This window comes from Fukomys damarensis, unplaced genomic scaffold (assembly GCF_012274545.1).
Source record: "Fukomys damarensis isolate Sample0158 unplaced genomic scaffold, DMR_v1.0_HiC HiC_scaffold_32, whole genome shotgun sequence".
NCBI lineage: Eukaryota > Metazoa > Chordata > Mammalia > Rodentia > Bathyergidae > Fukomys > Fukomys damarensis.
The window spans coordinates 16287752-16308225 of NW_022900944.1; the positions used below are offsets into that span (position 1 = coordinate 16287752).

The 20474-nt window shown below is 52.7% G+C and overlaps 1 protein-coding gene across 2 annotated transcripts in view; it reads left to right on the forward strand.

Annotated features, from left to right (window-relative positions):
- Znf423 (zinc finger protein 423) overlaps positions 1-20199 on the forward strand; it is a 295884-nt gene extending 275685 nt beyond the window's left edge. For both annotated transcript variants that reach the window (XM_010629036.3, XM_010629034.3), the window contains one exon: positions 19532-20199. In XM_010629036.3, coding sequence (XP_010627338.1) covers positions 19532-19561 — 30 coding nt within the window. In that variant the 3' untranslated portion in view covers positions 19562-20199. The remainder of the gene's footprint in view (positions 1-19531) is intronic.
- Positions 20200-20474: the final 275 nt, after the last annotated feature.

Genomic DNA, 20474 nt, shown 5'->3' on the forward strand with positions numbered 1-20474 from the left:
GCAGGTAGCATGAGTGGCAGTAACAGGGGATGCAAAACTGTGCTCCTGGGTGAGCCAGGTGGGAGAACTGTGGGCTCGTTCTGCCAGGAGTCCAGCCTGGGCACAGCTGGAGCTTGAGGCCCAGGGATTCTGCAGCCCTTCCTGCCTGTGGAGGAGCACAGGGGCGGTTTCAGCACAGGCTGAGTTTGGGTGGAGGAGGGCTTAGTTCCAGTCATGAAGACATCTCAAGACCTCCCACTTCCCAGTGCTGCTCACTTCCAACCTTTTCCAGGGGCCTGGGACTGCAATTCTGTAAGTGGCCCGCGGCAGCAAAGTGGCCAGCCCAGCATCTAGTGGGCATGTTTAAAGGATTAGCTCACGCTGTTTGCTTGTGTGTGCCTAATCATGGCGCTTCCAGCTAAATGATTACAATTGATTAAAAGCAGAACTAGGTATTCTAACAAGCAACCTGGAGCCCTTCTGATGGGGTGAGCCGGACCCTGCCAGGCTGGATCCTGGTACCCAGCCAGGGAGGAGGGCTCTGTGGTCAGGGGCGTGGTCTGAGCTCCACCAGGACCCTTCCTGCTTGGCCTGAGATCATTTGGCCTGACCCTGACTTTCCTCTTGCTTTCATTATTCCTTGGATACACACTTAACTTGGTATCTACTCCTAACAACATAGTGGGGGCCTTGGGACTGAACTGAAAAGCAGGCAAGTGTCTCTTCTCACAGAGCTGACATCTTAGGGGAGGCACTGATGATAAGTCAGTAAGCACATGCACTAGGTAAGTTCAGATTGTGAAATTCTGAAGACAGTTAAACACTGTTGCGATGGAGTGTGTGCTCTGTGTGTGTGTGTGTGTGTGTGTGTGTGTGTGTGTGTGTTGGAGCAGGAGTGAAGAAATATTAAGGATAAAATATGTGATCGGGTGATCTGGAAAGGCTAGCATTTCGCCTACCCTCTGAAGGGGAGAAAGAGCCAGTGTAGGCAAGAGCTGGGGGTCTTCCAGGAAGGGAAGACCAGTGCAGGGCCCCTGGGGTAGGGAACAGAAATGAAGGCAGTGGGGCTGTAGGGGGCCAAGGGAGATGGAGAGCAGCTGCCTTTCTGCTGCTTTCTGGGCTGATCTTGCCTTGCTGCTTCGCACTGGTTCTTCTCCTTGGATGCCTTTCCTTTCTCCTGCTTTGGCCATCTCAGGAGGTTCCTTCTCTGAGCAGCCCTTCCTGATTAGCCCTCCCTAGGCTTTTCTAGTCCTTGATTTAATCTCTGACACCTTTGCCAACGTCGGTGATAAATAACTCTACATCTGATTTCTCATTCAAATGTGAGTTTTTGGAGATGGAAGAGTCCCTCTGCCTTCCATCCATCCATCCATCCATCCATCCATCTCCATATGTTCTACCATATTTTTTAGCTCTTGGAAAATAGGAAGGAGAACATAAACACAGAAAGGAGAAAAAGGTGCAATGTTCAGGCTCTGGGAACCCATTTTAAACCTTGCTGAACCTTATGGGTAACCGAGAAGCCAGTTTCCTTGCCTCTTTGCACTGCTGCTGTCAGATCCAGCTAGATAATTATAACTAGTAATAATTAAAAAGTAAAAGTGCTCTAGGTGCATACTTAGTATTCAGCTCTTTGGCTGTACTTTCTGTGAGTAGCACATCGTCCTCCTTCCTGCTTCAAAGATGGCCCAGTCCTTGCTACCCCACCCCAGTGTGAAGAGCAGGGCCCAAGGGCTTGGCCTGGGAGTAGGCCCCAGGAGAGTTAGAACGTGTTGTTCATAGAGTCTGCCGTGAGCCCAGGAAGCTGAGGGCTGGACTGACCACTTTCCTCCCCAGGTCACCCTTCTCCCGTTGCTTTCTGTTGTAGGCATTGTACCTCGCTGAGTTCAATCGCTTCCTTTATTAAATGGTGCAGACTCTGTGGCCTTGGGTTGTTGCTCACCTGAGTAGAGCAGTCTTAGAAGATAGGGGTTCCCAGAGGTAACTGTGGCAGATCCCAAGTATGAATGCTTTGCATTTCCTGCCTTCCCCACTAGCGCAGGACACCATAGCCCAGGACAGGCCAGGTTGTGCTACACGGCAGCATGGCATGTGCCCATGCTGTATGTAGGTCCCACAGCCTCACCCCAGCCCCCAGCCCCGCTACCAAGCAGTTCTGTGACTATGAGCAAGTTGCTGGGTTCCAGGTGATGGGGGAATGGCGTTCCCTTTCGGTGGAATTTTGGTGTCTGCTGGCAGCAGTGCAGATAAAGCCTCAGCACCGGGTGTGGCTTCGAGTCGGGACCTGGCTTGCATCAGTCAGTGTTGTCATTGTCACGGGCATCATGACCGCAGTCTGGGTACCCAAGGGCTTGCAGCTCACTTGTCCTTGACTCCTTCAGTCAGCTGTGCATGTGTGTGCTCAGTCTAGCCAGCAAGTGTTTGTCAAGTACCCACCATGTGCCAGAGGCATGCGGGGGATGGAGACACGCAGAGGCCTGGACTAGGTCTCTCAGCTGCTGTAGGGAGGGGAAGCGAACACTACCAAGGACTAAATGTTTATTATGTGTTTGTGAAATGCAAACATGCAGTATAGTATCCTGTCAGTCCTGTTACACGCAGGTTGAGCATCTGCAATCTGAAAACCTGACATTTGAAAAGTTCCAAAATCTGCTTTGTGCATCTACATGACAACAGGAGTGGAAAATTCTGCGCCATGAAATATTTTTTTCATGGCGCAGAATTTTGAAAAATATTATTTTAAATTATCATGAAGTTATGTATACAGGGTGTTTAAGAAATACAAATGGATTTAATATGGGTACACTGGGGTCCTATGCCCAAGATATCTCATTTATGTGTATGTAACTATTCTACCCTCCCCCAAATCCCAAACTTTAAATATTTCTGGTCCCAAGCATTTTGGATAAGGGATATCCAACCTGTATTAAGTAACCACGGTTGCACACACAAGCCTATACTAGGCCTCCCACCTACTGTGGGGTCCTCCAGGCATCCAAGGGGAAGCTCGGGCCTCTGTCGTGCCAGCTGCAGACGGTGTCTGTGAGCCTTGTTCTGCCTACCGTCCCACGGGACAAGGCCCTCCCTGAATACCATAAAGTGTGACATCATCATCATCATCATCATATTCCTGCTGCCACTGCTTGGGGCCCTGTATGGCCCACAGGGCTCAGCGTGCTGCTTTCAGGGCTGCATTTGCTAGGAGAATGTGCCCTGTCCTGAGGCTGCCCAAGGCTGTTGAAATGAACCCGTTGTTTCTGAGTGCTCCCTGAGATCCTGGAAGGTTGCCCTGGGACCTCCTGTGTGTGTAAGATCTACTTGTCATAGATGGGTAAACTGAGGCACCCCTCGGGTCAGAGATGTGAGCCCAGGCAGTCTGACCTGACTGTAGCAGTGGCATGAAGGTTACTCTCAAAGCCCCTAAGAGCCAAGGGTGGTCTCTCTCTGAGTGCTGAAGGCAATGGGTAGGGGAGGCCAGTGCAGGAGGGTGGCACGAACACCACAAACAGCCCCTTGGGGCACAGGGCTGTCACTGCTCGGGCAGCTCGGATATGCAGATGAGGAGGGGAAGTGGGCATCTGGAAGGGTGGCCTTAAGGCAGGAGCCTGTGGCCAGCTCTGCTCAGATGCCCCGCTCAGCCCCTGGGGTCAGCCCGTCTGAGTGCTGAAGTGTGTCAAAGCCCAGGTGGGGCCAGCTCCGAGCAGAGATGGCACTTGGAATCAGCCTCGGGCTGCCCGTCTGCCCATCGGAGCCTGTCATTCATGCCCTAGGGCAGGGGGCCAACCAACTTTAGAGGGGCACCATGCCATCGTGACAGATGGGCATGGGAGCGCTGCCAGGAGCCTCGAGCCTGTGGCCATTGTGTGTGCTGAGAGCCCAGCCCCTTGCTGGCTCAGTCCCAGTCGGGACCAAATGCCTTCAGTTTCTTAGTAACGATGACAACACTACAAACAGTGGGCGCCTTGTTGGTTCAGCACCCACAGAGGTTTACACTGTACAGAGCCCCGCCCCGCACTGACGCGGACAAAGAGCCCCTGACACACCAGGCTTCGCCCTATGCATGGTGTGGGGCCAGAGGCTGCAGACTGTGAGGTTGATGCTCGCTGTTGTGGGACCTTGGGCCTGTGTCCCCCCACCCCGCCACGTCTCAGGGACTCGCCATCCTCACCTGCACATGGGCCTCTCTCTGCGGTTGGTGGTGGGCGTGTGGCAGGAAGCAGCAAGCTCCGGGCCCTCCCTGGGCTTGATGGAGGGGACAGCGTTGGAGGCGGAGCTGGCAGAGTTGCTGTCAGTGTCACTGTGCCACTGGACGGGAGGGGCAGACTCAGAGGCACCTGTTTGCTGTTATGTCACACAGCTGTCACACAAGCCTGCAACTCTGGTGAGAGGCAAGGAGCAGGTGGAGAAGAATAGCAACAATCGGGCCCTGTGGGTGACCTTTTGCAGTGATTACCCGATTTATCCTGAAGGAGATCCTGTTATTTTTATCCAGCGTTGTTATTGTCCCCATTTACAGCTGGCAAACTGAGGCCAGCTCTACAATGGCAGCGGTGGGACTTGAACCTGGCTAGCCAGCTCTGAATCTGAGCATCGGCCGCTGCTCCCGCACCTTGCGTGGCAGGGTTTTGTGTTGCTGGGTCCCATCAGGTTTCAGACCGCCTCCTGATACAGCGGCCTGTCTCCCCAGGGTGGTGGGTGGGGCTGCCCGCCTCCTGCTAGGATGCTGGCTCTGGCCTGTTGGGGGAGGGGACCTAGGCCCCCCCACCAGCTGGGAGAAGAAATGAGGGTGGTCTCCGTGGAAGCCTGGATTGCACTCTTTGGTAGAGCAGGAACAATTACTAATGACATTTAGAAAGAAATTAATGATGAGAAATGCAAGTTGGCATTTCAGGAGCACCAGTCAGCAGCCGCCCGTCAACGCTCACAGGGGAGGTGTGGAGGTGGAGGCTGGGAGGGAGCGGAGAGGGAGGAGATGGCAGAAAATTAATTTTGCTGTGTCAATAATGAATATGGCTCCACTCACTCTGCTCCTGAAGTTTAGACAAAATCAAACAGGGACCAGCTCATCCGGGGCTACAAAGAGCTTTGCTGTGCGGCTGTCCCACGAGTAAGGGTTGGTGACAGTTCCAGTCTGGCGTCTCCTTTAAGTGGCACCAGGAGACAGCAGAGGAAGTGTGCAGCAGGGGACAGGGAGAGGGGAAGGCAGCAGTAGTCACCAGACTGGGTCATTTGGGCTAAATCCAAGCTGGAGGACTTAGCAGGGCTTCTTTGCCAGAAAAGCTCAGAAAGAGCCTCACCGTCTTCAACAGCAAAATGGGGACAATTGGAGAAGTAAGACCATAGATGAAAAGCAGGCAGGTAGTCCTGTTTCTGGCACACGGCAGGAGCCCATTGTATGGTAGTTACCATGGCTCATGGACACTTTTGAAGATCCATCATTAGTCTCAGTATGACATCTCTTAAGTTGGTATAACTCATCCGCGTGTTACAGTTTAATTGCTCACATTTTGTTTCATTGTGATACATCAACTACTGGAGCATCTTATGCTCTGGGGTCTTTGAAGAGCTAAAATGTGGCACCAGGGGGAAATATGATGGAGGCTAAGGAGGAAACAAGATGCTGGAATTGGCTGGGGGTAAGGAAACCTGCCTTATCCAGAATGATCCCACCCAGTCTCTCTTCACATAGGTCAGAGGGGACACTCAGAGAAAAGTCACTGTTATGGTCATGGCAGACATTTTTAAGAGCAAAGAGGGTGGAAATATATTGGTCTGGAGGTTGTGGAGCCTTTAGATGGTTGTCTATATTTCAAAACAGGAAGGTTTCCCAAAATTATAATGCTAATATTCATCTAGTGTTTATTAAATGCCAAATACTGTATTGGGACTTGTATACATTAAATAGTCAATGCTCATGATGTCTCTATTATTAAGATAAGAAAACTGAGGCCCAGAGTGAGTTAATAAATTCACTGAGGGCACAGAGCTGCTCAATGCCGGACCCAGGTCACCAGCCCCAGATATATCTCCTTTTTTTTTTTTTTGGTACCGGGGATCGAACTCAGGCCCTTAAACCACTGAGCTAAATCCCTGGCTAGATATATCTCCTTTTTTTTTTTTGGTACCGGGGATCGAACTCAGGCCCTTAAACCCCTGAGCTAAATCCCTGGCTAGATATATCTCCTTTTTTTTTTTTGGTACCGGGGATCGAACTCAGGCCCTTAAACCCCTGAGCTAAATCCCTGGCTAGATATATCTCCTTTTTTTTTTTTGGTACCGGGGATCGAACTCAGGCCCTTAAACCCCTGAGCTAAATCCCTGGCTAGATATATCTCCTTTTTTTTTTTTGGTACCGGGGATCGAACTCAGGCCCTTAAACCCCTGAGCTAAATCCCTGGCTAGATATATCTCCTTTTTTTTTTTTGGTACCGGGGATCGAACTCAGGCCCTTAAACCCCTGAGCTAAATCCCTGGCTAGATATATCTCCTTTTTTTTTTTTGGTACCGGGGATCGAACTCAGGCCCTTAAACCCCTGAGCTAAATCCCTGGCTAGATATATCTCCTTTTTTTTTTTTTGGTACCGGGGATCGAACTCAGGCCCTTAAACCACTGAGCTAAATCCCTGGCTAGATATATCTCCTTTATCACCACACTAAATGGCTGGATTTTTTTATTTGAAAAAAAAAAAAAATCAGACCTATAGGCCTCTGGACCATGGTTCTGCAGGTCAACAATGAGCTGCCCCCTCTAGACATGGGAATGTGAGCCTTGTTTTGACCTAGCCCACCTCAGTCTGTCAGTTTGCGTGAAGATACCTCAGTTTGCAAATATTATCTCATTGGTGGCCTCCATGGCCTGAGGTCAATAGAAGTGCCCTTTGCTCTCACCATTTTACAGACCTGAAAACTGAGTCTTGGGTTGTAGGTGTTAAAGTAGGAGGCCCGTGGGAAGGAAGTGGCACTTGTGGGGGAGGGGTGGGGATGGTATTCTATGCACTGCAGTTCCAGTTTTTGAGCAGGAGAGAGAAATGGTGTGGGTGGGGAGGGCGCAGCTTCCCTACTCAGTGACTGGATCCCCCGCCAAATTAGACCTGGAGACACGGTGCAGACAGCTGCATCCCTGGCCTGTGGCACCACCTTCAACTCCCTCATTTTTGCTCCTGAAGCTGCCACGTCACAAGTGTGGAATCGTTCATAGTTTTGGGGTCTACAGTGATGGCAAAGCCTGTGGTTAGTTTTACTTATGACAGGATTTAAGGTCTGCAAAATCTTCTACATGCTATAAAAGCTTTCATATGGATCAACCACTTTGAATCTCACAGCGAGGCTATAAGGTCAACAATGTTAGTCCCACCTTTCAGTTGAGTAAATGGGTACTTCAGAGGAGTAGAGTGCCTTGTCTAGTGGCACAGAGATAGTAAGTGCGAAAGCAGATTGGACTCCCGCCCAATAACCCTCCTATCCACTTACGCATCTGTGTTTCCCTCTTTCTTCCATCATTCACTCATCCACACGTTTGTTCACCATTTACCCCATCGTCTCTTCATCCACTCACACATTCATGCATCTATCCATCCACACACTTATTATCTACCCACCTACCCATCATCCACCTACCATCCATCCATCCATCTGTGCTCCATCAGTATTGAGTGTGAGGTACACGGAAAAGCTACACAGCTTCCTCCCATGCCCTTAGTTCCATACCTAATAGTGACCCCTGGCAATTTCCACTTTAAAACTGCACACATGCTTACTCACCCCCCACCCTCCGGTTAGTTGAATAGCATGGGACAGAAGGGGACACAGATGACTCTTGGGTTTGTTTGCCTCATGGAAACCAGAGACTTCTGCCAGGGGTGGGAGGGGAGACTCACGTGGTCATGATGGGGCAAGGACTGTGGACAATGACGCGTCCAAAGGTTGGCTGGGACCTGAGTATTTTGAAGCCGACAGTGGAGGCGTTTCAGGCTGAGCAGCTGTGTTAGGCAGCCCGTGGAACCCTGCCCTTCGCCCTTTACTCCGTGTCATGCTGGACACCCCCTCCAGACTGGTCAGGGTGTACACGTCTGCATGTTTCACCAGGACCATCGCGATCATTAACTGTAATCGGTCTCAGCTGCAGCCTTGATCACTGGCGCATGCACACAATTCATCACAGCAAATTAGGTCCATCTTCAGGACTTCTGGCCCTGCAGCCTGGGGGTCTGTGAGCAAGGGGGGCTCAGGGAGCCATTTTGGGGATGCTGGGCCATGTTTTCTGAAGGCAACAACCCGCAGTGTCTTCTAGGAAAGCTCTTCATTAGTATGGCGTAGTTTTCTAGACAATTTGAAGATGCACAGAAGTTCCTTTTTAACAAAAAGTTAGGGGGAAGTAGCAATGGATCTGGTCAGTTTTCATAGCTCATTTACAAAACCTTAAAAGCACTGGGTTAGTTCGGGGACCTGAACATACGTGTTCTGTATAATTAGTGACCATGTGGCCTAGATTTTCCAATACAGCCCTGATTTTCAAATAGTCCATCCCAACAGTTGGCTACTTGTCCTGGTTTCTGGTTTGTGAAACGTGATGACTCGATGTGGAGCTGGGTTTGCTCATTGCCTTTTGATGAATCAATACCAAAAGTTGTAAAGGCTTTCCAAAGGCCAGAAGAAAATCAAGAAGAAACATTCCCTCCCACTTTAGTTTTTTCCTTTGTAGCAAAATTCTCACCATGTGCAGGTGTGCCTCCGCTGTCTTCCTGCCTCCTTACTGCAGTGCCAGGGAAAGCTCAGCCCCTTCCTCGCAGTACCATCAAGGCCTTTTTGCTTGGCATGAAAGCCCTCAGGTCCCTCTTGGGTCTGGTCTTCCGTGGCCTGACACTGGGAGCCACAGCCCTGATGCCCTGGGCAGCTCTAGCATCACAGTGGAAGCCCCTTGTGGAGTGCAAGTGAGTCCCTGGCAGGTGGCATCGCATCCCCCAATGCTGAGGCTTCCGTCCACTCACACCTGTGCCTCTTCCACCCTGGAGCCGGAGACGGGAGGGTGGCTGCCCAGGAACGGCCCTGAGCCTTGGCTGTGGACAGAATGCAGCCTCCTCTCTCTCCCACCTGTCCTGCCTGCCCTGCAGGATCCTGCCCACTTATTTTAGCTGTTTTTAAGGGTACAGTTCAGTAGCGGACGCTCACAGTCTGCATCTGTGACACTGTCTGCCTCCAGGACTTCCTCACCTTACCAAGCTGCAGCTTTACCCTTTTCGGCTCACCCCCAACCCCTCTTCTCAGGCCTGCCGGCCACCACCCCATTCCCTGACTCTCTTAGTCTGACTATTCTAAGTACTTCAGAGAAGAGGAGTCAGAGAGTAGCTGTCCTTCCGTGACTGGCTTATTTCACTTAGCCTAATGTCCTCAAGGATCCCTTCCGATATTAAGAAAAAGTCTACCATGCACCAGGGCAGCAGCTGTAGCTTCCTGAGCTAGAGAGGAAAGGGTTTACTTTGCTCTCTGGCTTGCAGGCTGCCACTCAGAAATGGTGGGAAGGCTGCCAACCTGGAGATGCCAGAGGAGAAAGAGTCCTGAGAAAGCCTAGGTGGTGGAGTGCTGGGCAGCAGGAATCCAGATGGGGGTAGGAGTAGGGGCCTGGAACAGTGTGCCGAGGCTGGGCTGGTGGACACCTGACCTGGGAGGACCATCTGCTCAGGGATCTGGATTTACTCTGGATGTGCTTGAGACCCCTGGGCCTTAGGCAGGTGGCCTTGGGTCCTGTAGCAACAGTGGCTGGGTTCCTTAGGAGAACCCTGTGTGCTCAGCTTCCCTTTGCCAGGAAGGGGGCTTCAGAGGGGCCCCTATCCCTTGTACCCAGCGTGTGGCCTGGGGCAGTGAGCTGCACAGGGTGGGGAGGCCAAACGCAGGAGCAGCAGTAGCCATGATACCCTGACATCCGGGGCCCACGAACACCTTGATCCCTCCCGGCACTCACTGTAAGGGCTGTGTGGGTACGTGAGGCTGGGTATGTGATTGAGGAGTGCTCATGGGTGTGTATGAGTGTGTGTGTGATTGAGTGTCAGTGAATATGGGGGGGCGTGAGTGTGAGTGTGGCACATCCATGAGTATCTGTGTGGATGTGACCATGGGGTCTCGTGAATATGTGAGGGGCGTGTGTGTGTGATTGATTGTGGGATGTCCATGAGGATGTGCAGGTGTGTGATTATGTTGTATCCCTGTGTGGTTATAAGGTGTGATTGTGGGGAATCCAAGAGTTTGGGGGGGCACTGTGGTGTATCACTGTGTGTGATGTATGCTTGAGGGATACCCCTAAGAGTGTGTGGGGTGTAGTTGTGGGTTATCAGTGAGTGTGTGCGTGTATGTGACTAGGCTATCATGTGCACACGTGTGTGTGTGTGGTCATGTGTGGCCATGGAGGAGTCCTGCCTCGTTGCTCTTCTGAGCACTCCAATAAGCTGATCCCACAGAACCTGGCTCCTTTCTGCCCCCACAGGAGAAGGATGGGAGGGCAATCCCAGTGTTCAAGCACTCTGAAAGCCAGAAGAGGGAGTGGGGATAATTACAGTAGGTGTGGAGTAGCATGGCAAATGGTGCTGACCTCTCCATGTAGAGAAGGGACAGCCCCTGAGACAACCATCTGGCCTTTGTGTGACTGCAGGAGGGCAGGAGGTGCTAGTCTCCCTTGCGGGCCCCAGGTGCACCCTGGGAACACACGGGCTAGCCAGTGGTCTGGCCTTCACTTCCTGCCCTTTATCCTCGTCTTCAGAGCTTAACTGTCCCTTGTCCCCTTCCTTTAGAATGAAGATCCTAAATAACCCTGAGATCATCTGCCACTTAAGGGCACTGTTCCCCTCCTCCACTCCGCCTAGGATCCCAGCCTAGCAAGCATGAGGAAGATATTTGGGGCACCCTGAAGCCCTCAGAGACACCAGAGGCCTCAAGCCAGCTTCAACGTGCAGGCTTGTTTTGATTGATTGTATAGTGCTTCAAACACCAAGGTGTCCTGAGGATTGAACCCAAGTCCTGCACACTGAGCTACATTCCCAACACACACACACACACACACACACACACACACTCACACACACGCACCCTTTATTTTTTAGGTCTTGAGGCAGAGTCTTGCTACACTGCTAAGTTACATATAGGCTGGCCTTGAACTTGCAATCCTGCCTCAGCCTCCCAAAGTCCTGGGGTTACAAGCATGCGGCATTTTCTGCCAAGACTAGACGCTGGGTCAGTGCCAGACCACAGGTCCACATGGCAGTCATGGCATGGGGCTTATGGGCACTGCCCCTTTGCACAGAGTTCTTAAGACTGATACAGCCTCTACAGAGTCTGACTGCCTTCTTTAGGCCTGGCCTGCACCCACGATCCCAGTAGCAGCGTGGCCTCCAAGCCTGGTCCAGACACATGGCTCCAGGTGGTTGGAGGAATCCTGTCTGCTACAAACAAATCTCCCAGAATTCATCCTCTTTCCCAACACAAACATTTCCTGAGAGTTTGGCACCCCCACTAACAGGCTGCTTGGGTCTTTCCAAAGTGGTCCACACATATCATGTGGGACTCAGCATCAGAGTGGCAGATCTCCTCATAGTAGGAACAGGATTCCCTGGCTTGATCTTGGGGCCCATCTTCTCTATACCTTTTCCCCCCCTGGTACTGGGGATTGAACCCATGGACCTTTCACTTAGCACCCCACCCCCTTTTTTTGAAATGCCTCTCATAAAGATGAACAGGTAAGAGTTGAGCTTGTGATCCTCCTGCTTCAGCTTCAGTGCTGGAATTATAGGCATGTGTCACCACTTTCTTCTAATCCCAACACTATTTTTCCTGGCATTCTGCCTTGCAATAGGCTTTACAATAGGTAGACTTGCTCCTGACCTGGCTGGAATTGTATCCCTCAGGGGTCCAACTCACACTGTTTGAGGATGGGTGACCGTGCATTAACCCGTATTTGAGGTGACTGTTGGCCCAGGTCCAAGCAGTACCTGGCCAGTATAGTTTGATCTGTGTGGTCCATCGGGTTGATACAGAAGCTCTTCTTGGGAGGGGCCCGGTGGGGATCCACACACTGGTCATCACCTGGCGTCCTTTGCTGGAACCCTGAGTCCCAGTCCTGATCCTGCTAGGTCCCCTGCCCTGAGGGGTCTAGCCACCCTGGAGCCCTCCACCTCTAGAGGAACAGCGAGAGCTGTGGCTGCCAGATTAACTCAGGGCTCAGGGTCAGGTGCTGTGTTTGGCCTCAGAATGGCAAGTCTGCTGGCAGGTCCAGAAGGGTCTCGTCTCCCTCTGCTTGTCACGGCGGCCATGACTCACTTTCCCTCTTGCCACCGCAGAAGTCCTGCCCTCCCCTCATTCTCTGCGTCTACGGAGACCAAAGGGCCCACTTGGATGTTGAGTTGTGGCTCCCCTGAGTTTGCTGTCCCCACACCAGGTGAAATTAGTTTTCTTGTTTTGTTGGGTGACTTCAGAGTGGGAACCTGTTTATGGGCTGGGCTCCAAATAGAGGCTTTGCTTCCCTCCTGAGAATCTCCAGTGGGTTTATTTCCAAAGTGGATGGAAGCTGCACCCTTAGGAGTTTATCAGACTCTTCATTTTTCCCATGTTTTTGTATGAGGGAAGATGCTTTCCTCTCGTGGAGCTGTTTTTCCTCCTGCTCACCTGCTTTAGCCTTTTGCATCATGGAAGGCAGGTGAGAGAAAGTGGCACTCCCCTCTCTGCCTGGGGTCCCTGTGCAGGAGGTCAGCCCCCTTGGAGTCTGGTCAGAGGCCGATTTGGGGTAGCTGCTCCTCCTGTGTCCTACAGGTGACTCTTGGGTCCTTAATCTGCTCCTGCACCTGCATCCCACGTCCTTGTTCCCTGGAAGTTAGGGTCTCCCTGGATGCTTCTAGGCTGCCACAAGGGAGCTGGCTTCCCTGGCTGAGCTGGGTGACGCTCACTTCCTGCTGCTCTGAGTGGCAGACAACAGGCTGTCTAACTGTCTGGGAGGCAGACTGGAAAACTCCCCATCCTCACACCGGAAGAGCTGCTCACCCTCCATCTTGCAGGCCAGCGTCCCCATCCTCACTGTGATGCCAGATGTTGGTGTCCCTTCCACACGGGCAAATCTCATACATCACCCTCAGTGTAGGCGAGGTAATTCTGGCCTGCTGAGTGGGGCCCCTGGCAGAGGTGGGGTGTGTCCATGTCACTGCCTGGGCCCTGGGCTGTGTCACTGGGCGGCATTTAGAGGGAGCCTGGGTCATCACTCACTCCTAATTTTAATGACGCGCATTAGCTAAATTGTGTTCTGAGTATTCATTCAGCGCTGTTTACGGCACGCTCTCGAGTGCGCTTACCGTTTGTCAGAAGTGCAAACTAGCGAACATACGAGCCTTTAAGACAGGCCATCTGTTCGTCTTAGACCCTTGGACGATTGTCAAATGCTTCTAAAAATAAGTGCTCACAAGCAGAGAGGGGCTGCCCAGGTGATACACAGCGGAGAGGGGAGGCAGGGATGTGTGCCCTCCCCAAAGGGAAAGACAGCAGAGCGGGTGTTAGGAAGCTTGCAGAGGGAGTAGGAGATGGGAGCAGAAGAGATGGAGCTGGCGCCCTGCTGAGACACCTTTTTGGCTAGAGGCAGGAGCTTCTCCCGTGCCTTGTGTCCCATGTAACTCTGCAGCTTAGATACCTTCGATGGCTCCCCATGGCCCAGATTTAAGGGCAAGCTGCCTCGTCTGGCATCATGGAGCCTCATCAATAAGACCTCCGCCTTCCTTTCCAGGCTTGTCTCCATGGTGCATACCCTGTGCTTCCGCCAAGCTGAATTATTCATTGTTCCCCCAACATATGCTGCACTTTTCACATTTCACAGGCAGAGCAGTGCCCGGCGGAGAGGGGGCTCTGCAGACAGACGGTGTGGGTGCAGCGCCTCACCGCCTTTCCCAGCGCCGGGCCTGAGCCTCTCTGTGCCTCAGTGTTCTTGTCTGTACAATAGGGATGACAGAGTATTTAATCCACACGGTGTCGTGAGCCTTAAATGAGTGAGTGTTAGTGCAGTGTGAAGAACGGGGCTTGTGATCACTGTCTGTATTCACACCTCCTGGCTGTTGGCCCAGTGGATCGTCTGTCTGGAAGGCCATCTCTCTGTGCACACACGCACGCACACGCGCACACACATGCACACCGAGTGCAGACCCTAACCCCAGCTGTCCCTGAAGAGCAAATGGGAGGCTGGCTTCTTCCTCAAGGAGCTCCAAGCAGTCCTTTTTGTGAAATCTACCCACCTCCTGAAGCCATAAAGAGCTCCCAAGAAAGGCCATTGTGAAGCAAGGCTCACAGGAGCCTTGTGGCTCGAGTGGCCAAGTGGGGAAAGCAGGGAGAAGGTGATCAGCCATAGCCTGTGTCCCAACAAGGAACCAGAGGGGAGAGGTGCAGGAGGTCAAGGTGAAGGCTGGGTGGGCTCTGTGGGTGAAAGGCTGTAGATGGGGAGACTTGGTGTTTCTGTGCCCTTAATCTGCTGTAGGGACTCAGAGGTCAGAGCCTCTTTAGGATCCCATGGGACTATGAGTCCAGCTACCCCAGCCTTCATGGGTGAAGGCAGGGGCTTCACCTCTGGATGCCCAGTGCCCAGCACAGAGTCTGGCAGAAGGGAACTCAGTGAACTCTTGTGGAAGGAAGGAATGAGTGCGTGCACACCTCCTCCCTCCTCCATGGAGTCTTGCTGGGCCCTTTCTTACCAGATCACTCCCGCCATTGCCTGGGAGTAGGAATGCAGAGATTGATGGTTCTGGAGGGCCTGTCTCGGGGAGAGAAGGCAAGGTCTTCATGGGACACCAGCTATCCCGGGGAGAACTACCAGCGGTCAGGCCATCTCAGGAGCACTCCCAAGTCCTTGCCAGCTCTTGGGCCAGAGTGGGTGGGACACAGCTGGTCAGCCCGTTAATGCTCATTGTGGCCCCAAGGGTACCGCAGGGAGCAGAGCCCCTCAACTCTGCACTCTGTCTGGCCAGGCAAACCCTCAGCAGCACCACTATCCTTCTCTTTGCCAGAGCTGGGAAAAGTATAGGCACATTGTCTCTTGAGTCTTCAGGACAACCCCTGAACCAGAGGTCAGGGAGGCTGCCGCAAGGCCATACAGCTTGTAAGTGGCAGGGCTAGGATTCAGACACAGGACTTGGCCCATCTTGATTCACAAAGACTCCCTGTGGCCACCCAAGGCAGAGACCAGAAGGCATGGCACTTGCTAAGGGCCAGGAGAGGTGCTTGGACTTTACAGGCATTTTGTCATCAGAGTAACTAGGGCACAGGAGGGGCAGCTGAGATATTTGTGAGTGACTTACGGTTCATTCGAGGCTGTGCCGAGCTTCTTCCTGCTTCATTGTTGGTGTTTGAGCCTATGTTGTGGGGTGGGAGAGTGGAGTTGAGCCGGGTTTCCATCGCAGGCTGTGAACCGGAGTTGGACCCACTTGGCCCTCCAGCTGTCCATTCGTGGGTGTGTCAGGACGTGGGAAGGACAGACAGAAGACAGTACAGTCCAGCCACCAGGCCCATACACCTGGCTGCTACTTCTGTGCCCGACACAGAGTTTAGACTGGGTTCAGGATCGGGAACATTTATTTATTTATTTATGTATTGGTACTGGGGATTGAACTCTGGGACCTCACACTTGCAAGGCAGGCACAGTGCCACTGAGCTAAATCCCCAGCCCAACATAGGGAACATTTTGATGCTAAATTCCCAGGAACCAGCACGTGGCTCTCACCCAGCAGGGAGTCAGTAAAGATTTACTGTGAATGAATGAATGAATGAATGAATGACAGGTAAATAAATGCTTCTTTCCCTTGAGCAGCTAAGGGTGACATAGAGGCAGCTCCTCAGTCATGATGCCCACCAGGACCCCAGCTAGGCCTGCCCTGGAGGCTGGCAGCAGGCAGATTTCTGTGCCTACCCCCTTTGCCCAACATTAACTAGTATCCCCAAGTGCCAGGCAGCCACCTGAATCAGACTCTACCAGAAACCCCCATCCAGGAACACACGCTGGGGCTGCTGAGGGGGCGGATGGCAGCCAGAACCATTGCCACTCACCCCCTCCTGTTCTTCCAGTTTTATTTTCCTCACCTGCTTCTCAGTCCCACACCTGTGTCTCCCTGGCAGGCAGTGAGGCCATGCGGATGCCAGCCTTCCATCCGGGCTCTTGCCGGTCTGCCTGCTCTCCGCCCCACCTGGGCTTTATGGGGCTGGGAAGTGTTCATCTGTGGGGTTGATAGTGTCTTTAAGAAACGATTTTCTTCCTTCTCTAACACAGCTAAATATAGCACAGGCATAAACAGAGAGATAGACGTTAAGCCTGATGCCCTCGTGAGAGCCATGCCTGGTAGAAGGAACTCTTCAGAAGGCTTCACAAAGTGCCCCAGCCCTGAACCGTGCCTCCCAGCCTGGGGAGGAGCCTCTGGCTCAGGGGTTTCTGAGCTGTGCTGATTGGCAGAGGTGGCTTGAGCTGCCACACAGATGTTTGGGTGATAGGGGTCCCAGCAGAAGTGCTGATGCTCTCTTTGGCAGAGGGCCTGGGACCCCAGAACCCCCAACACACACACACACACACACACACACACACACACACACACACACACACACCTTACTGGGGCCATGACCACCCTCCCCAGTTGAGCAGCAACCTGCACCATGAATCCACAAACACTTGGGGGCCTTCATGTCTCACCTCCACCTCAGGCCCCTTGAGGGGGCCCAGCTGGAGCCTGTTTCTACCCCACGCTGTGCCCAGCCCATAGCATGCACTTAACACAGTGTTAAAGAACTCTGATGTCTGGTCCCTTCCCCCCACCCCTCCCCGGGCATCAAGTTTTGACATTTCCATCTGCTGTGACATCCTGGGCTTTAGTTTCACTAATAAAACTTCTGGGAAGGAATTTTTATCGGTCCCTCTTGGAGGAAGTGCTTTCTTGAGTCCATCCTAAGAACAACCTGCTACTGCTGTGTCAGTGAGAAGCCCACTGCTGGTTTTACCTGAGAAGGGGCATTTGTTCTCACATTTGCCTAACCTAGGCGTGAGTTTCTGCCTCTGGGATTTCTACACTACGCAGGTGAGCCAGTGTGGCAGATGTGTACCTCATGGGTGTGTCTACGACATCCTGGTGAGGGGCTGCTCCCTTATCCAGAGATTCCCCAGTGCTGCTTTCCTCATGTTGGTGAGGGCTGGTCCTTGAGGCTTTGTGGAATTAATGTCCTGTCCAGCTTTCTGCCATCTGGAGCCAAGTCCACCTTGGTGGGCTCTCAGGCTCCTCTGGCCACACTCCCACCAGCCTTCTGTGTGACCTGTGCTGTGTCACCACAGGGCCTATGTCGGCACCGGTGTGTCAGCCCTTCTCTTGTAGCCTCTGTGCCTTGGTCTGTGCTGCCCTTTCCACTTGGAGTGTCCTTACGGTTTCCACCCAGCTCCATCCTCCGCCACATGTCTTCCTTTATGTATCTTCCTTTATGTCTTAGAGTCAGTCAAACCCATTGACGGTGTACTTTGTGTGAGGCCCTAGTAAACACTCCTGGAGACCAAGAAGATGAGCACATGCCTGTGTTCCCAGCTCCCCTTCTTTTCCTCCCCCACAACCTCCCACACATGGTGGGTAGGGCCTCTGCCTGGCTGTGGGCAGGTGGGGAAGTGAGAGGCCTGGGCGTCCGGAGAGGGTGAGGGCAGCACGTGCCCAGTCCTGCTGCAGCTCAGCAGAAGCTGGTCCTGCTCAGGAGAGGCGTGATGTGTGGGTGGGGGTCAGGGTGTGCCTCGAGCATCTGGGTGCCCAGAGGACACAGAGCAGCATGGGAGGGAGGGGGAGGGAGGAGGAGCTGAGACAGAGGCTCAGAGTCAGGAGGACGGTCTGTGCACCGTGCGCTGGCTCCCCACTGGACTGTCAGGCTGCCCCCCAGCGAGTACAGGAGGCACCTTGGCTGGAAGGTGGGGGCTCCCAGGGAAACCGCCTGAATCCCATCTATGGCCTCAGACAACCTGTCTTGTGCTCTGAGTCCACAACACCTCTGACGGAGGTGGGTGCCAGGCCATGCTGAGCTTGTGTCTGGTGTAGGGTGCAGATGATCGATCCATACATAGCCGTGCCCTTCAGGGTGTAGGGCACTGGATTCCAGCCCTTCCTGCTTCCTAGTTGGCTGATCTTGAGTTGGTAATCTAATCTCCCTTAGCCTGCATGTCTTTATCTTACGATGTTACAACCTTGTAAGGCTGTTGTGATGACTGAAAGCCATGGGCCTGTGATGGCACAGAGCATCCGTGCCTGCCAAGTACCAGACACACGGCCTGTCCTGGGATCCACAGGACAGCCACACTTAGTGCTGTGAGCTTGCAGAAAGGTTAGTGACATCGCCAGAGACCAGCAGAGTGGCTGCCACAAGGGCCCTGAGCCTGGAAGTGGGCATGGTCGCATCTCAGCCCTGCGCCCTGGGCCTCCAGTAGAAGCTGTGGGCATCCGCTGATGGGCCTCACCCCCAGATCCAGAGCCCAGGAGAAAGCTGCGGCACCTCTTCTGCCCCCTGGTGGTCAGCAGCAGAGGTGCAGTCTGCGGCTCCCCACCTGAGAATAGTCCCTCAGCGACTGGAGTGTGCAGCTGGGAACATCCTTAAAAGAAACTGCACTTGAGATCAGCAATCCTGTATGGCCTCACGCAGGGCTACCCTGTCCCTGGTGGAGTTTGCTTCCTTTCTGCAGGTGTCATGAGGTGGAGCACCTCCTGGGGCTTTAATGAAATTGGTCTGAATTTGCAACACGGACCACTGAAAAGAAACAAAAAGACTGGGCTTTCCAGAGGCCAAATCCCACCCCCAGCCGCAGGCAGCTGGCTCCTTCGAAGCAGATCAACACACTGTGGCCGCTCTGGCTGGCAGGAGGGAGGGCCCACCATGGGCTGTGGCAAGAGAGAAGTGTTTGGCCTCAGGGTCCCACCTGGGCCAAGGATTCCCAGGCGGATTCAGCCCACCTGCTGTGCACCGCTCACGTGACCACATGGGCAGGCTCCTCCAGGACCCTCCCTGCTGGGTGACCTGTCCCTGTCTGGGCCGCCCACTGTCTCCGCACGTCTGTGCCCACTGGAGTGTTTCTTGGCCAGAGAGCGGCACGGCACATCTGCTGTCTCCTCCACTGGGCTCAGAGCAGCTAAGGGAGGACTGAGAGGGGGATGTTGGGGGCAGCCTGCAGGCAGCCTGATAGCTCCCTCCTCGTCATCAAAGGGAAAGGGAGATGTTTGTCATTCCTGCCACCTCCCAGCATTTCCCCTTTCCCTTCACCTAGCCAGTCCCTGCGGTAACACCTGAATGGTCTTGGTCTTAAAAAAAAAAAAAAAACTGCAGAGAGACCGGGTTGGCAGCAACAGGAACCAATCCCCAAGCCCCGAATCAACGTGGCGTCTTGGCAGCTGCGTCCCCGAGCACTTTCCCCGTGTTGCATTTTGTTTTGTGATAATCGCGATGCTTCTCCGCAGCTCTGGAGTCGGAGCACCGGGTGGGAGGGGCGGGCATGCTCTCCATCCCTCTGCCCTCATGCGTGTCTCCTTTCTTCCCTTTGCAGAACCACACCATGAGCCAGCACGCACAGTGAGGGACCGCTCGACAGGACACCTCTCCGCAGAAGGCTTGCCGGAGACGCCGTGGGGAGGGCCATTTGAACATTACATCCAATCAAAGTGTCATTTGCAACCCAGATGTAAAACTCTAATGATTTGGCCATGAGGCGCTGCTATTATAAGCAGCTGGAAATGAATATTAATGGCAGAGATTAAAAGTATTCCATGCTCAGTATTTTTTATTGTCCTGCTACAGCTAGTGTGCTTTTAGAGTTTCCGCCGCAGACTACATTTCTAGTGTTAGAGAAACCTGCTTTTTGAGGCTATTGTCCTTTGTTCCTTCATGTATTATATTGATAGTTTTTTAAAAAAGGATTAGTGTGATTTTTTTCTTGGCTTCTTTTTTTTATCTTTCTTGTTTTTCTTTCCCCCCTTTGGTTAACTACTTTTTAATTGCAATTCTAGGTAATTGTGCATCGTGATGTGATTGCTTGGCTATTGTCTGAATATTTCCTTTTAATTTTTTAATTAAAGACTAATGCTTTGATTGGATTTGCCAGTTCACCGGACAGTGATTAAAAGTATGTAATGAATATAATCGGTTTCAGTGCAACTGGATGGTCTGCTTTTAAATGTGACTTAATCTGACTCAGTAACTAGTTCAGTTCAATAAAGGGAATCCATGCGATTAGCATCCGGTTGCCTGGTTCTCTCCTCCCCAGCTGGGGGCCACAGTGGGTGCTTGACAGAAGGTGTGTTCCCAGGTGAGTTCCCGTGGGCTCCCACATGCCCCTGGGAAATGTATACAATAGGCCCTGCGTCTCTGGCATAGGAGTAGATGACCTAACACACAGAGACTGGGTAAGATGGCAGTGGCCACTGGATTGGAGTCAGAGGGGAGAGATTTGCCAGACCAAAACACACTGTTTTTCTCATTTCTCTATGGGG